This window comes from Pygoscelis adeliae, unplaced genomic scaffold (genome assembly GCF_000699105.1).
Source record: "Pygoscelis adeliae isolate BGI_AS28 unplaced genomic scaffold, ASM69910v1 Scaffold270, whole genome shotgun sequence".
NCBI classification, from domain to species: Eukaryota; Metazoa; Chordata; class Aves; order Sphenisciformes; family Spheniscidae; genus Pygoscelis; species Pygoscelis adeliae.
The window spans coordinates 2,744,483-2,762,618 of NW_008823916.1; the positions used below are offsets into that span (position 1 = coordinate 2,744,483).

The following is an 18,136-nucleotide window of genomic DNA, read 5'->3' on the forward strand; positions in this document are numbered from 1 at the left end:
TCACACCGCTTTTCCTCAAATGAATGTGCCATGTGTCTGTGTAAGGTCTGAGGTGCCTCTCGAAGGGAATGTTGGTTTTAGCAATGAAGGTTTTCCCCAGGTTTCTGTGATGTGAAAGCACTTTGCCGGGCAGGTAGTGGGATACCTTTTCCACAGCTCTGTGTGTGAGCGGTGGCGCTCGGGTAACGCGCACAGCAACCCGCACGGAGCAGTTCTGTGCAAGCAATGTGTGTTGCACTTCATTTCTGCAGGTGACCTTTGCATTTCTTCAAACATCAAGGTTTAGTGGGGAGGCAGTGACTGAGGCTGGGTTTTGCTAGCAGAGCTGTGCTAACAAGCTCTACAAGTAACTGTCAACAAAGGGCTCCCGGTGGAGCAATAACTTCTGCACCATCGTAGCTTATTCCTGCCTCACCCAGGGCTCGAATAGCTTCACTCCCAGGCTGTCTGCATGAGAGGCTTTTGCCAGCACATCTATGTTGGTCAGTCCCCACTGGTATAGTTAGACCAGCAAACTACCTGTGATTTAATCAGGTCTGCAGAAAAGTACTGTGAACCATGATACTTGGTCTTAAATGTTGCCTTCCAGGCGAGTGCTATGTAAACCCTAGTTATCTGTCCCCCTCCTACGTGAAGGAGACAGCAAGCCAACACGTGACAGGCAGGAGTCCGGTTGTTGGCTTCACTCCCAGGTCAGCAAGAAAAGAGCTGTGGTCAAACTTTCCAAAACAAATAATTTAGGAACCCAGCTCCCACTGGAAGCCGATCTCCCTGTCTAACAGGTAAGCAAACTCAGATGTAAGGGGAGTGTTTTACCCATGTCCACGCAACAGGTCAGAGGCAGAATTGGGAATAAAAATCCTGGCATGCTGCAATTGCTCTTGTTTTATTTAACTTCTCTGATACAATGCTAGAGAAATCTGAATGGATGGGTGAAGAGAATACGTGTGCACTTCCTGATGCTTTCGGATGTTCTTGCCATCCTCCTGTGAACCTTAGCAGCTTGAAAGATTGCAAGGGCCCAGTGTAACGTGTCCCTGTTACATTTGGTCTGTGGTTGCAAAAAATCTCCCTTTCTTTCAAAATGCAGGGCTTCCCTCCTAAAACAAGCAAGAACTTAGTCAGCTGTAGAGGTTCCCCGGTATCCTCATTCCATTAGGAAGATTTTCCAATTTCTGAAAAGAAGTGTTTAAAGAAACAGTTTGTTTGGCTTCAGTTCAAATATTTAGCTCATTTTTCAGCAAGCCAGAGGTCAGAGTGGGATCTGTAGGTCAGGAGCAGAAAAACTTGCTTTACACAGTGAAACCCCAAGACATAATGAGTTTTGAATGAGTGGTCATTCCTTGGACTGAAGCTTTCTAGCATTTAGCAGGAGTTCGGAGGGGTTTTTTTTCCCCTCCTCATGAATGCTGGAGGGATGGGGGGGAGCTGTGCACAGTTATACTTTTGTTAATTTTTTGGGCTGTGAACCAGTACACATAAAAGCGCTTCTGTGAGCAGGGTCCCATCTCCAGGCGCGTCACCGAGATGAACTGGATGGCACAGTGTAGTTCTCAAGTAGCATCGTTCACGTAAAAGACATTCCAGGGAGATTACAAACCCGTCACCTTTGGGACAACCCCCCCTCTGCCCCGGCCATTTGGAGAACACATTCAGGGATTGTTCTGGTCTCCGTGCCGCTGAGCCTTGGGCTGCTACTGTCCCATGGTAAAATTTTCCGTGGAATTTCTGGTGCAAGGCTTGGAAGATTTCAGATGCAAGTTTGCTTGCCGCTAGATTGGATTGTTTCAGCGGCTATAAGGGAGCCAAAGTGGGTGGGTGAACAGACGCGCGTGCAAATAGTAATGCGTGCTGTGGAATTTTTTTATTCAGTGGTCTCAGCATTGTCCCATCCCGTGTGTAGAAAAGAGGAGCAAAACTAATGTATTGATGATAAATATATTTAGGAGAATCCCAATTTCTAGATATGAGTGGGAAATTTAATTAAATCCAGGATAGCATGAGTAAAATATAGCAATTAACTATAGAACTACAAAGCAGTTAACTCTTGAATTGCTTCTCCATGGAAAGAGGGCTATTTCTGGGAGCACTGGTTGGAGATGCGTAATCCTGATGAGCGCAGTAGGAGAAGAGGAATGAACATTGGACTGGGTTTAATAAAACAAGGGTGGGTAGCTTGAGGGCATGATGACTGTTATTGGGGCTTGCAGATTGGTGCATGGATTAATGTGTAAGGCCTGCCTGTTCAGATTTTGTATTGCTAACAGCTCCTGAGGCAGATGCTGTCCTGTACCTTTCGTTACTCAGCCCATCTAACTGTACCACACCGCATCTTCCTCCTCTGCCAAGAATGTGGGTGTAATCACAGATTCAGGACTAACCGTGTTGGAACACATCAAGATCAGTTATTTTTTACCATTTTTAGGACTACTGCCAGACTACGCCCTTTTCTCTCCACAGTTATGAGAGCAGTTTAAAACGTTTAGCACAAGCCCCAGACTTGGTTACAGCAGTTTCTTGTGTGCCAGACTGGACTTCCCACTGTCACTTCATCAGCAGGATGTGGCCACTTCTCACTAGGATAAGACCACATTGATCTTTGGGAATAGGATGGGTTTCTGACCTTCCTTTGCCTGGATCACACGCTATGAGTCTCATTTAATTCAGTGGTAAAGGCTCCATCTTATGTCAAGAGCCTGTGTTTTTCATAATCACATGTTTTGTCACTGGATACTGGGACTAGATTCTTTCTCCCTTCTTTCCTCCTTTTGGTTAAGGCTTTTTATGATTGTGTTGCTGTGCTTTGGTTTAGCTCTGGAAGAGCCTGCACCAAATTTTGCTGGAGGTGTGATTAGTCTCTTATCTAGGAGCTCTTGATCAGCAACTGAGCTTCCTAAGTTCCAGGTTTCCTCCTGGAAACTATGGTTTTCAGCTAGGAGTCACACCAAACCATGCTGTTCTCTTCAGTCTGACAGTTTTAAGCCTGCCTCAGGCTATGGTGGAGCATGGATTTCAACTAACTGCACTGGAATGGGCTTTGAGCCAAGCTGCCTAATTCCAAAGTTGAATAACAGCTGAATTCCCTCCTCAAATCTAGCAGCGGTCTGGATTTATGAACCCTGTTCAGAGCTACCTAGATTATTGCTTACGTGTAAGAGCTTTTTAGGAACCCATCTTTTATAGAGACTTTACTGTTCTGATTTCTGTCACTTAATATTAATTTTCATACATATTTGAGACTTGGAAGACTTGGGTTGAAGCGCTTTTGCTAACACAGACTTGTTGAATTACCTGAAGCAGCACATTGTCTCTGTTTCAGTGTCCCACCCAATGAGGTGGACAGATGATGTTTGCTGGGAAGATGAATTTATTTAATTCTACTTGGTGCTCAGTTACTCTGGTTACAGCAGCTATATGGTTTTCAAATGACAAATTGATACTCAAAGACCTTAATTCTAATTAAAGTTCTTTCCGTTTCATTGGAAATTCACAGCCAGGCTAAACTATCGGAGAATTTCAGGCTGAAAATTTGGAAGGAAATTAAGAATGGGACAATAAATGTATTTGGTTTCAGGCTGAAAATTTGGAAGGAGTTTAAGAATGGGATATTAAATTTATTTGGGAAAAAAAAAGCCATTTGAAAAGTTCAGCCTCAGCCTTTTAATTGAACAGCCTCTTACAGCAGAGCAGCATGTGTTGTGAAATAGCACTGAGCACTCAACAACTGTCTATACCACAAGATACAATAGCTAAATAAAAAAAGCCATTATTTTCTATTACAGTGTAGTAAAAATAAAACTGAATATACATCAGCGCACTGATGTTCTCTCAAAAGAGAGGAAGGGCACTGAACTTGGATGGCAGTCGCATGTTTAACTGCAGCGATTTTCCTTGGAAATCAGACCCTGAAGATTTTGGCCCCATATATGCTGAAGAGCTCATCGGAAATACTACAGCTTACTGAGAAAGTGTCTGAGTGGCTTTTTATCCCCTAGCCTGTACTCCTTCTAACTAGAGGGTACAGTAAAATGCTCCTCATGGTGGTGTAAAGCTCACACACAATCTTGGCAGAACAGGAGCCCTTGGAATTGAATCTGCAGGTTGTTTCATCTCCCAGGAACGTGTTCAAGAGGACTTAGAATTGTTATTACTTCTGCCTGAAAGGTTAACAGATCTTCTGTGCTCTATACAATCCCGGGATAAACTATTCTTAGCTGCTTATTCCAGATAACTCCTTAAATAGTCTTTGGAAAATATGCACGGTGGTTTAAAATATGATGCAAAAGGAGATACTGCTGTATGTGATCTGAGGTAAATACTCTGACAGTGTCGTTGGCTTGTGAGACCTATGCAAAAATACAGATTTAAATGGTTTAAACAGGGGCTTACCTCTGCTCCCCCCATTTTACTGTCCGGCCATCCATTCTCTTTCTAACCTCTAAAGGCAAAAATCTGGTTGCTGGGGAAATGAGTTCATCTCAAATAGCAGAACAATTTAAAATTTCCCTTTAGTAATTAGTTGTGTTCTCTTCCATTTTGGCTAAAAAAATTGTTAACACCCTGCCACACTTCCACTCCCCTCTGCCTGCCTCCACCTCTTTCTGCTGGGGCTCCTTGCACAGCTCTGACTCCCCTGACCCCAAGGTAGTTTCTGTTCCTGGTTGTGGAATATTTGGTGTACCCAAACCATCTTGTTGTCATGACACCACATGACACATCTTGTGGTGGCAGACACACCACCTGAAAGAGCCTGTGGTTTCAGCCTGAAACCACCTTCTGTAAAGGTAGGTGGGAACCGGCCGCCAAGTTCCACCGCTCCGAAGGCACTAACGAGAGTCCCGCTGAAGCTGTCTTCCTGCTGGGGTGCAGGCTGCTGGTGCTGTGCTGTTAGGTCTGGCCACAGCACAGCCTGAGACTTTCTGCCGCTCTCGGGACGAATGCAGATGCCTACGAACACCTTTTGACTCTGTTTTGTGTTTGTTGTGTTTTTTAGGGTCCCCCAGGTCCCCACGGAAACCCTGGCTCACCTGGGCCCCCAGGCCTGAAAGTAAGTATTAATTGGCGTGAGGAGCTTTTGCCTTCCTGTTTCAGAGGACATTCCAGTGGGGGAAGTACGGACTTTTTCATCCTGCTCTGTACAAAATGACAAGTAGCCGAAGCCATTTCTCCCCTCCCCTCTGCTCACACACAGGCCCTCCAGCAGCACAGCCAAAGCTTTTCCCTGTGCTTGCAAGAGACCCTGCTGTGTGCCTCGGTTCTTGGTTCTCCCTAATTTCAAAGACTGCCTAATTAGGATCCTGCTTAAGCTATGCCTGTGCCAGGCATAGCCTGCTATGTTGAGACGAGGGCAGTGGAATCCTCCCACTCCAGAGCCTCACCAGGTCTGGATTTCTTTCCTTTCTCATTTCTCTTCTGGGGATTTTGCAGCCTGCTCATCCAACTTTGGGTCCGGACAGCGGGGAGGGGACTGGCAGCACCTGGGGCTTCCTCTGCCTTCCTCCTCCTGAAACTCCCTCGTCTCTCCTTCCCTCTCCAGTTTCTGGGAACCCTGACCTCCATCAGTCCTCCCAAACTGATCCCATTGCTTCCTTCTAGATGTCCTCATCTCTCCCGTGAGGTCTCACCGACCTCCTCCTGCAGCGCCAGGAGCCCTGTGTTTTGTCCTTTTCTCCTGTACACATGTTCTCCCCAGGGTGCTGCAGCCGGGTGGGAGCTGGAGTCACCCCCCTCACAGCCGGACCTCCTCCCTTTGCATGAGACTTTAGCACAGATGCAGCTCTAGAGGGGAGCTAATCCAGTGTGCTGCAAAACCCTTCAGAAAGACGTTTTAATTCCCAGCTTGTTCCTGCGTAAAAGGCTTTGTGTTACCTAAAGACTGGGAAGTTCCTGGGAAATTGGTTTGGATTGTTTTGGTGTCGTTGTTTACACAGAAATAGATTTATATTTTATAACACCTAACTGGGACTAAGGAATAGTTGAGTTTTGAAAGGCAGTGCTCAATAGAGGTTTTCACTACCAAGGAAGCTGTGGGATGTCTCAGCCAAACAGAGAAAGGTACAAGCAAGGGTCTTTTCTTTTTACAATCTCGTCAGTAGGCAGAGATGTTATGAACACTATTGATGCGCTGGGAAAAAGATTCTGGAAACTTGGCATGCTGCCTCTACGTGATTAAAAATTAGGCACTGGAGACATGCTGGTGAACAGCAGCTGTTTTAAATTCTAAAGTGTAGTTATATGGCCTGAAAAGGGAGGCTGTAAAAGTTCTACATCTTAGTGTTCTGCATTTATTCTCCATCAATGACTTCCAGATCACACTTGTTGAGTTTTATAAGTCAAATCAAAGTTCTTTTATCTAACTTCCAGTCCTGCAAATTCAGCCTGATCCAATCTGTAGAGTCGAACTATATTTCTATGCTATAGGATTTAAAAAAATCCCCACACTTTTAGCCCAATGCCTTGTCAGAAATCATCATTTGGTTGTAAAGCTGTATTCAGCTGATCTCCTACTAGAAATAAAAACTTCCTGTAAACATTTTTCCTCCATCTTGATGCGCAGTCTGGCAGCTGGAAGCCCTCGGCGGATGGATAGCTGTAATAGTCTGCAGCAGAGATACGGTGTCATCAGTCTGTGCGATATATTTTAATTTTGTCTGGCCACCATTTGCAGGATTAGGCAGTTCTGCACAATGCTTCGTCAAAAGAAATATTAAGTTTGCAATGGGATGTGAAAGCTGTAGCTCAGCCCAGGCCTGGGCATAATTTCACCTCTAGCAGGGAGAGCCTGCTAAGCCATGATTGCAAGACCTTTGCATATGAAGCACTTTTTGGAAGGTGTTTATCAGATCCCAGAGTTTTGACTTCCCTCCTTCCCTTCATTTCTCTGGTGTTACACCAGTTGCAGAAGGTGGACTTTGCACAAAAATTTGATATTTCACCCCCTTACATTTGAAATACCTCTACCCTTCACCAGGCTTGGCAAGCCTGCACCTGGGTATAACTTCTTAGTAGACCCAGCCCATGGCTGAAATTATAGACTTGTGAAAGCTCAGCCTGGGCATCAAGGCAGAGCAGCCCCAACTAGAACTTCTCTTGCTGAGAGCCTTCAAGTGGCGGCTGGACTAGGTCTTCCCTAGATAGCAGTTAGTACCGTGGAAAAAACAAGCAATCCAAGAAAGGAAACTGAAGTTTCCCAGATAGATACAGCTTGGAAATCATGACTAACACCAAGTCATTGTCACTTAGGAAATAACCCAGGAGCATAATTTTTATCAGCTGAATTAACAGAGCACTCATAAGGTCAGGCAATCAGCTGCCTATGAGGGATGCGATGTGGCATCGCAGCTGGCAGAGATGTGTGTGTTTGTGCACGTCCCTTCTCCGGTTGTATTGCACTGGTGAGCTCCAGCGTTGTGTTGTCGGACTGCTACATTTCTGAATCTATCCTGTGCAGAGTCCACCTTATTCTTAGCACTGGAGCTGAGCACTTGTAGGCCCTTGCACTTAGGAAGCTGATCTTCTGCACAGAGCCGTATGTAACTGTTGAGCCATATTCCCGCTGACCTGTTTGGGCATGGTTCCACTGACTTCAGTGGCATTACACCCACATTACACCCACTCACGCCACCTGAGAATTCCGCCCATCGTGCTTTCTCAGCAATTTATAATGTGCAACTTCTTAAAGGGGGCTTCTTGCCACTTTTTGCATTCTGTTTGTTGTCCTTGGCAGTTGCAAAATTGCTATTGCATCTAGTTAGCAAAGACTGATTATAGTAGATAAGCTCTTAAATGGCTGTAGACATATGCTGGACTAGGGTTGTGGCTGGCTGTGTGACCTGTAAGCTGCTGGTGGGGGCAGAAGGGGCATTTTTGCTAACGACTAGATGTAGCTCTGAGGATGCCCTAGTAGAGTTTGGGATTGGGAGGAGGATTAGCTGTCAGACAGGGTGTGTTTTCGAAAGCCATGACAAGAGTTGGGAGGTTTTTGGCATCAGGCGTTAGTATGGTTTGCTTAGTTAGCTGCTCTGGATAAATCTCTCTTGTTACAGTGCTAGGAAAAATTGAATTTTCCTTTTAGTGAACGGTTTGGCTCCAAGGTAGCTCATCAGTTTGGCTCACTGATGTTTAAAATGCTATTAGTGGGATTGCAAAGCTGAGGTGTTTAAATTGCACAGCTCTAGACTTCTCCCAGGTAGGGAAAAACCAGAAGAAAACAATTTCTTCCTTTACAAGAGGAAGTACTGTGCTCAGCCAGTTGGGATGGGAAAGAGAGACGCTTGTGGGCATGGTGCCAAGGCTTAGTGATGGACAAGGCTTAGGCTAATTCCCATGTTATGGTTGCTGTGCGAGAAGAGTTGGGCAATTAATCCACAATTTCAGCCCTCAGCATCCAGGCATCTGTGCTCTCTGGCCCTGATGCCATCTTGCTGATTAATCTTAGGGAAGTGTAATCCTACTTGTGGCTGAGTTCTCCACCTGTGTGATGGTCTCAGCAGTGTTGAACACAGAACCATGATGCAAAGCACAGTCTTTGCTAATGTGATCTGGAGCTTCCCAGGGAAAAATGTGAGAGGCTTGTATTCCTTTACATGGCTGAAAGTCATTGCATTGAGCACATGGCAAGATTTAGGGAGAGTTGTGGGTGTCTACCTGCTGCAGTAAATTAATTTTGCAGAGTAGAAATTAATATCCTGTGATCCTGAGGGCTGCTTTAATCTGTTCCAAGCAGTCGTAGCACCCACTGACTGCGCTGAAGCTCAAAGAGTGGGAGAATTGCCCTGATAACAGCTGCATGCAAAGCAAGATTATCTGCATGACTTCATTTACTGTTTGGAAACCAGGCAGCCTTCATTCAGAATTTGTACAGATGCATCTGCCTTGAATCAGCAGTGCTCCCTACAGTCCGTAGCCAAGTAGTCTCACTCCCTGAACCTTGCAGCTTGTGGTGGATGGTGGAGGAGGAGAGGGAGATTTACACGCTGTGCAAGGTGGGAAGTATGTCTCGAATGCGGTCGCAATGAGGCTGCGTGGAAAAGCTGCTCAGCTAGCTATAACTAGACCTTTGTGCTGCTAATGAGAAATGCCAGTTAATAAATACTATTACTCCTTTGTCGGGTCTCACCTTCCCTCCCAGCACTTCACTTGACAAGCATTAATTAACCCTCACAACTGTGTTGTGCTTGGTGGCTGGTTTTGAATCCCGTGCTGCTGATGCGGCACACAGAGGTTGCAACTTGTTGATGATCGCAGGGGTGTTAAATGGCCAGTGCCTGATATTGGGATACCTGTGTCCTAGCTGTACCAGAAGAGATGTTATACAGACCTAAGCTTCTTTGTGTGCTAAGCCTTACCTTTCCCCTGCCAAAAGAATCTGGCACGCTTCAAATCTCTTCTAGTTTTTCCTACTTCTATGTCTCACCCTGTAGGTGCACACATCACCTTTCCACCTTTTAAGAATTTGAACTAGGATTTTCAAAGGGATCTACTGGAATTAGACGTTCAAACACTGCTGAAATTCCAGCCTGTGTTCATCAGATCACAGTCTTAAATTATAACTTCTCTCATCACAGTTGTTAAAAAGGAAAATGAAGAATACTGCCACTTAAGATAAAGTGTGCCTCTTTCTTCTGCCAGCCTGAAAGCTTCACAATTGCTCTGGCTGTTGGTAGTGTCTAATTAGTGTAACTTTCTCTGCAGTTTCATCTGTTCCTCACAGTTAAAAAAGCAACAGCAACTAGCAAGATGTTAAGAAGGCTGGTTTAGCTGCAGTAATAGGCTTGGTAATTATTTTTGTGATGGTAGTTGTAGACAAGGAAGAAATCACAGCTGTCTAGTCTAATAAGTATCAAAAGTCCTGACATTTCCTTTTTCCAGTTATCCTTTCTTTAGTCAATTTAATACTGTCAAATACTATTTAAAACTCAACGCTTTAGCAGCAGCGCTCACTCACCAAAACCAGCCCCGGAAAAACAGCTATACCTGGGGACTTTAATACATTTGGGATGTCGGGGCAAGATGGGGGTAAAACAAAATGGTTTTCTGATTTGGAGGCTTGATGGAAGCAGAACCACATCTATAGCCTGGGTCCTTGGATTATGTCATTAATGAAAGTTTTTCATTTCAGGGTCAGAAAGGTGATCCTGGGTTGTCACCTGGAAAAGCTCGCAATGGACAGAAGGTAAGATGTTGCCCAGAGTGCACAGGCATCAAGACCACGGTGCGCTTTAAGCCCTGCACGTACACATGGAGGGAGTCCATACTGCAGCCACAAGCATCACAGCTACTCAAGTAGACTCAGGACTGAAAATTAAGACTTAGACCCTGGGATTCAGGAGTAAAGAGAGTTAGCTAAGGTATTGACCACAGTGCACTGAAATGCCTGCTGCCACAGCTTTTTGTTGTCCAAGTGTTTATCCATTTTATGCATAATCTACAGCCCAAACTTAAGTCCCTGCTGCTGTAAGCATGTGGCTACTTAAGCTAGGTATTTAAACTAGCGCATGTGAGATACAGCCACACCTTGCCAGCTCTGGGCATGCAGCTGTAGAAAGAGGCAATCCCAGTGTAAGCAATAAAAAACTTGAAGGCAAAGGAAAGGGTGTTCTTGACGAGGAGCTGAGAAACAGTGCTTTGCCTCACGTCACATACACAGCCTACAGCAGATCGGTACTCTGAGAGCAGCCGTGCCGTCCCACTGGTGGAGAAAGGGAGGCTTCTCAGACCGTTGCACTGCCAGCGCATGGGCCCTGCTGTGTGACAACCAGTGGCCTTTCCACCAAGGTCTACTCAAATCAACACAAAGCACACAACTGGGAAGTGTAGCTGGTTTCTGGATTTAGCAATCGTTAAGGATCAGGGTTCTGCTGATTCTTTTCAGTAAGTTACAACTCCCATTTTTGCTGTTTCACAGCTGAGCAATTTTTACTGAGGCAACAAGGCCTCACAGAAGTCTAGAAATGAATAGAAGAGTGATCAGGGCTCCACAACATCTACCTCGATTAGCTCTTTCAGTGGTACCTGCACAATACTTCATAACTCATGTCCAGGGCAAGAAGCCTGGTTCTCTTCCTTTCATCATAAGCCTTGCTATAAATGCACAGCTAATAGAAAGCATCAGCCATGAAGAACTTAGGCCCTTCGTTTGAAACCAGATGCCTTGATGAAGCACAGCAAGCCACACAAATGCAAGATGGAGAGTGACACTAGAAAACATTGAGATGGCTAAGTCTGAAACGATGCTTTTAACTTAACAGCACGAGGTGCCTTTTGTAATTTCTGGTACACTACATCAGAATGGCATCACATGGAAATCATCCACCCGCAGAGCCTGGAACCGTTTTCTTGCAAGCATGCTCAATATAAGAAAGGGAGAGATCCAGATCACTTTTAGCTCATGTTAACAAGGCTTTATTCCTGTTAGCAGTAATAGAAACAAGGAGTTTCCAGCAGGAGTTTGGAGTGATGCCTAATTTTCAAGCTAGATACTCCAAATGCATTTTCAGTAAGCAGACACAGCACAGTGGTAGAGACTCTAAAGGGGTTTTTGATCCTAATCAGAGGAGGCCAAAATGGGCTTGTACGAATGGATTGGATGTCAGAGAGATCTCGCAGCAAAACGCTTCTCCGTTCCTATGATGATTTGTGTATGCCAGCTGGGATGTGATGCAATCCCTTTCCAGAAGCACAGGCCACTGAAAAAACCCTCCCACCAGCAGCCTGCAAAGGTTCAAGCCATGTCATATAGGCAGGTTAAATAATTATACCGTCAGCGCCATCTGAACTGGAGCGTGGGCTGAACCAGTGCAGTAATGTAGTATGAGCACAATCACAGGATTTGGCAGGAGGTACCTGTTGTTCTTGTTGCATTTAAAAGCTAAAATTTTCTTGCCTTGGTGATTTAGATGCCTGTCAAAAGGCAAATGAAGCATGTGTCTGAATGAGATCATTGAAAAAAAAAGCATTCATTCTGCTGGCAAAAAGCTGGACTGTAGCAACAGCTGCCATTATTTAACTGGGTTTATTATTTATCTGAGCCAGTTAATAGAGATGAATTTTAAATCTACACTTCTTATCCAGTCACTTTTTGAAGAGTTGCGATTAGAATCAGAAATATCAATAGTTGGGTGCTACTGTCAGCAAAATAATTCCGGTAACAGTACGCTAGGCATAGGTAAAACGTTGCTGAAAACTAATTCAACTTGCTTGCTTCCTACAGGGAGACGTGGGCTTACCTGGTTTGACTGGGTTCCCTGGGCCACCTGGTAGAAAGGTAAGAATATGTTCTTTTCTAGTGAATTAGATCATTATTTTTATTTTAAAATGTTCTCCTCTAACTCTGCCTAAAAGATTTAATTGAGTCCTAGTACCCAGCGAAAAAGTCTTATGCCTTAAGATGCTTTATACACCTTTCACAGGTGTATAAACTGGGACATAGGCTGAAGCAACTGCCTAAAGGTTGTACCAGCAAGACTTACGTAAGAGATGAAATTATGGATCCAGATTTCTGTTCCTTCTTTGCATTCCGTGTCCCATTGCACTGCATCATCCCTCTGCACCCTGATACTGGGTCTTCATTCGCAAGCTGAATTTAGGTCTGGTTCAGCCAATATGTAAACTAAATGGATCTACAACCGGCATCAGTACTCAAAGGTTGGATTCAGAACAGATTTAGACATTCCACGGAAACCTTGACTGTCTCTCCTGGTAAAGCATACTTCAAACAAAATATCTGTATGCCTTCGCGCTATTTTGCTTGGAGACTGACAGCACTGGTCAGGTTTTACTTTATTTGCTTCCATATTGATGTTTCAACATCATTAACATCACCAACAACATACCCGTGCCTAGAAAAGGATATATGGGGATAGAGCACAAGATCCATCCCTGCCTTCATGTTGCATTAGCGTATGTGCTTGTATTCATGCATGCAAGTCTGCACAGCAATACCTTAGCAATCCATACCTTGAGCTCACGTCTTTTATATATCAAGGACGCTTCAGTTGACCTTCCATTTCCAGGCTGTGTTGGTAGGTTGGTTTGGTTTTGTGGAAGCTGGACCTGTTGCAGGGAGCTGTTTGATAGTTGGGCTCAGTGGGCATGATTCCCCTTTCCAGCAAGCCAATATTGACACAACTAAGCTGAATGGTTAAAATTAGCATCTTGTTTCAATCACTTCATCAGTCAAGGGGCCGTTGAAGATATACTGTTCTTCAGGCCAATTAGCTGCACACAAACACCTACTCGGGTATGCTTTAAGACTCTGGGGAGAGAAAGAAGGTGTGGAGGAGGCTGAAAGAAACCCTCCCTCTCCATGATTGTTTGTATGCTTTATATTGGAATCGAATTGCCAAGAGTAGGGGCTGGATTTGTTTTTCTGCTCCCAAGGCTGGTCATGCTTGGGGTGCTGTGTGGAGCTAGGAGCAGCAGAGTGATTAATAACTGATCTTTTGCTGTCACAAACAAGTTCTAACAAATAGGGTGAAAAGAATACCATTTTCCTGGTATAACAGCTCATAAAACAAAACCTTGTGGTTACGATCAGCAAAATGCAATGTCAGGAGTGCAAGGACTCATAGTGGAAAAAGCGGAGAAGGAATAGGAGATTGAACAAACATTCCTGCATCCAGCACATGGCCTTCACATCTGATTTCAGCTCCCCCAGGACAGGGCAAAGGCAGGAGTATGCTTCTGTTTCTTCGAGTAATGAGCAAGTTGGATGCTGCAATTTTTCCTTTGGTGCAGCTTAAAAAAACCACCTCCCAGTAGCACTAGTCTGGCAGTGTTTTTGGTGTAACCTGGCTTTTATTAGCATCCTGCATTAAGAAAAAGTTTACAGCTGTTGGAGAAACGTTTGGAAAAAAATCTTTTTTTATCTGGATTCCCTGCTGGCATTCTCCCAGTGAAAATATGCTGGTGTTTGGCTGAAGGTGGGCAACACATCTTGGCTACCAGAAAACAGCAACACCTTGGAAATGGACATCCCTTCTGCTCACTCCATGGAGGGACTGCACAAAGAGCTCTAAGGGTTTTGATCTGAAAACACCATGTAGAAACTTCAAATAGGCAAAATATTTCACCAGAGGAAACAAAATACTTTTCCCACTAAGTGAAACAACTGGCTCAGCAGCATGAGCTGGAGCCACAACCAAGCAGCATATGGGTTTGGATAACGCAGCTCACACCACAGTGCCTGCCTTGTGAATGCAGACCTTTGCTCCTTGTAGGACTGGAGAGTCTGATCTCAGAGCACCCCCAAAGTCATTTTGCCTGCACCCATCTATGAATATATGAACCTGCTTTTCAAGCAGCAGATATAATCCTCTCCACGCAGAGCAAACGTTGCTTTTGCTGACTAGCAGTTCTTGGGAACGGTGGCAGGACTTGGATGTCCACTCTGCCCTTCCCTCTGGTGCCTACGAGGTGTCTGTGGGCTTTGGCTTTTGTTTGTGGGCTGCAGACTACAGTTGCCTTGCAGATATATCTCAGCAGAGCGCTGCATCATTGCTCCCAGCCTCCCAGCTGTGGAGGAGAAAATGGTTGTAGCAAAGTGCAAGATTGTAGAAGACAGCAGCAGTGAGAGAGAAAAAGCTTCGTTAAAGTCACTCAGAGAGTAAAGACAGAGCTGGGAATTGGTCAGTGCTTCAAAACACATCGTGTCATGCAGATCTCATTCACTGGGTCTCTTTACTCTTCACATTTCCTATCAAAGTGCAGGATGATCCTTTTCAGCTAGGAGAGCGTGGATTATAAATATCATCACAGATGAGTAAATCCTTCGTTGGAGTGCAATTTCCTTTCTAAATCACAGCCCTTTGTGTTGAGCACCCTGTAATCATCAGGAAGTGTTTGGATAAAAGAGAAAATGCAGTTGTTTTCATACCCTCTGCCCTGTCATTTTAGTGCTATTTGAAGAGGATTTTAGCAGGTAAATACTTTCACGTTGCAGCCAACTTTAGCATATACAAGCTTTTCTGTTTTCTCCTCACTATAATTAATCTGAGACAGAAATAACTGCAGCATACTATGAAGAAACACACATCTGAAGCTTCCCAGAGCTCATTGTATTTAGTGAGGAGGATATTTAATAGGATGCAACGGTAGGAGAGTGTCTACATGTTTAACTTAAGTGCCATTCACTTACCGTTATAGAGATAGCAATGCAATGCTTGGTGCAGACGTTAGCTCAGGACATGCTTTGAGCATCTCAAGGGGCTACCATCTAACCACCTGCTCTGGGTGGACATTGCAGGCTTGAAAATGCCTGTCCTACAGGAACCCAGTCAGAGCAGAATGATTCGGAGCAGCCGAGCTAGGCACCTCTTTCGATAAGAAAGTGGAGGGAGCGAGACATCTCCAAGTGTTTGTATCCGTGGAAGTAGGTGCTCCAGCTGTCTGGAGACAAAGGTATTTCCTGCTCCAGGCTGTGGCTGGAGGAGCTGGGCAGAGGCCCCAGGAGGAAACCCCATGGGCTCCGTGCTAAATCCCAGGGCACGTCTGGAGATGCTGAACCCAGGGCTGTTTCTGTTGGCAGCTCTCTCTGGAAGGGGGGCGGGGGCAAAACAGACGCTTTCCATCTGCACCATGCCCTGCTGGTCCACGCTCCCGGGACGGGTGATACGGATACTGGGCCTTCCACACCCAGGTGGGCCTTGGACCTTCACAACATGCCTTCACCTTCAGGTCAGACACCCAACCAGGGTGGAGTATCCTCCCTCCTTTCTGCTGATGCTGAGCCTCTGTCAAGGAGCCAGGGAGAGGATAAGCAAGAGAGGATCTCATGGGGCAGATTCCTGGAGAGGGGCAGGGAGTCCCATCTGCTGGTCCTGCTCCAAGAGCTGCTGAGGCACTTCCAGTTAGGAGCCACTGGCTGAAATGCACTAGCAGCGTTCAGAGAAAGGACCTTTGAGGTGGTTCAAATAAGGGCCAGCCGGTAGCCAAATGGTGTTTCAGGTCAGCCACCACCTTCTCAGGAGGTGCAGCTCAGGCAAAAGAGCGGGCCCTGATACATCAGCAAAGTCAAGCAGGAGAGAATTGGTGAAAAGGGAATCGACACTTTTCCAGGCCAAAACGTCTGAAATAATGAGCAAGGAGGAATGCAAAGGGGAGTAGGTAGTAGCCAGGATGGCTGAGAGCATTGCATACCTCCGCCAGCGAAGGCTTAGGCTGCAGGTCTAGAGTAGCCCATGGGAAGAATAAAAAAGCCGTTAAGCAGAGGTGTGGACCTGGGAGCAGAAACAGGCCTGGGTTCATCTGGTGAGTGAAGCAAAAGGCCAAGTCCTCGGCCAAACCGGGGTTTGATTATGGCTTCCAGAGCAGGGGGATGCTCCCCTGTGGGTTTCGCAGACAGGCAATGTGTGCCAGGAGCCCTGGCCTGGGGACAGGGTGAGTAGCAGAGGCTGAGTTATAATTAGCAATTGTAACCCACCCTGAAAGCATTTTGTTACTTCTGTAGCATTTGTGCAAGGATTGTTTCTTGTTTATTTTCTCTCTCCATTTGTTTCAAGTTAAATTTTCTGCCCTTTTTTTTAAATCTTGCTAATAGCCCAGCTAAACAGTCATCTCTGTAACTGAATTTAATCTTCTAATCTGCTCTGACTCCACTTGATGGAAACGAGTTTGTTTTAAATAGCTGAAGCAAGATAATAAAGGAGAGAGAAAAAAAATCTGAAGTGCCTGTCACTTGCAGAATTTACTCAGTGTTTGAAGAGAGTTTTAGGTAAATCCTGGAGAAAGCAAACTCTTAAAATACATACTGATCAGTCTGCAGTTGAACAGGCTACCTTTGTTCCGCTCCAGTGTCTGCATCTCAAAAAAAAATACTGAAAAACTGAAGCAGGTTTATGAAAGACCTGTGAGAATGATTTGAAGCCTGCAACACTTGCCAGCTAGCAAGCTGGATTAAGAAACTCATTCTAATTAATTCAGCAGAGAGCAGGTTAAGAGACAGCTTGCTCACCATTTTAGGTAACTTCATAATGAAGGACCCTGGACCTTGTCATACCTTGTAATAATTAAATTAGAAAAGCTGGAAGCTAGACAAATTCAAGCTAGAAACAAAATTGAAGTTTCCTGTGACAGTAAATGGTTATTTTGGTGTTTTCTACGGCATTTCAAGTTCTAAAGCAAAAGTGAGCACTCTGAAGTGCAAGTGACTCATGTTGTGTAGTCCCTTAACTTGCCCAAAGCCAACATTTCACCCTACAAGCCTGTGGTTTCTTAAGGATTAAGGATAGCTTTGCTAAAGGTGTAGATTACAAATAGACAGATCTGATTGTAGATACAGCTCTAAGTCTGTTCATGGAGCAAGTCCGTCTTGAGTAACCACCAGGCCAGACCCCGGCGGGTGCAGGCTGCTGCTGCCACGCCGCGTTGCAGCAGGCTGGGAACGTCGGCAGGGTTTGGGTGATGCTAGAACAAAGCAGCACGTTAAAAGTTTGCGTGATTGTGTAGTGCTATCCCATATCCAAAGACCTGCTTCTCCTCAGAACTTTACTCCCACCTGCAAAGAGAAATTCAAACCAAAACCAGATTATTTTATTATTCTTTTTTTTTTTTTTCTTATTATTATTAATCTTTTCCATCCTATTTCAACAGGGGTATAAAGGCTACCCTGGACCACCAGGTCACCCTGGAGACCAGGTGAGTCTTCCCAGTTTCCAACAGTGAACCTTTAAAGAGGGCTGGATTTGCTGACTCTGATGCTAGTTTGGATCCTGTACAGCCTGCTCAGTGTGGACAGCCAGCTCCTTCCAGGGGCGGCTTGGTACACACAGGGGATGCTCAGCGAACTCCCGTCCTGCCAGCAACTGACCAAGCACCAGCAGGATGGTGGGAGGAGACTGCCTTGGAGTTTCTAAATTTAATTTCTAATTTTTATTGCTCAACCACGTTAAGTTTACATGGTGGAAGAAATACCAACTTACCCTACTCCCCCTTTATTTTTCCTTTTACATTAATTTCACCTGGAGTTTACTAACCACATCATATTATGTACTAACACGTAATTCCCCTCCCAAAGCCCATTCCCCCTCTCCCCTTTTCTCCCCCCTCTTTATTTGGTTAAGTCTGATGTTTGCAGTTCAGAAAAAAAAAAAAAGGCAATGAATAGCAGGCCCTGTTAGCAATGATGTTAAAGGATATT

At 45.1% G+C, this 18,136-nt stretch overlaps 1 protein-coding gene across 1 annotated transcript in view; it reads left to right on the forward strand.

The window, feature by feature from the left end:
• Window positions 1-18,136, forward strand: part of COL27A1 (collagen, type XXVII, alpha 1) — a 162,211-nt gene that overhangs the window by 29,278 nt on the left and 114,797 nt on the right. The window contains exons 5-8 of the mRNA XM_009319352.1: window positions 4,994-5,047; window positions 10,121-10,174; window positions 12,212-12,265; window positions 17,590-17,634. Of these exons, the coding sequence (XP_009317627.1) occupies window positions 4,994-5,047; window positions 10,121-10,174; window positions 12,212-12,265; window positions 17,590-17,634 (207 nt within the window). The remainder of the gene's footprint in view (window positions 1-4,993; window positions 5,048-10,120; window positions 10,175-12,211; window positions 12,266-17,589; window positions 17,635-18,136) is intronic.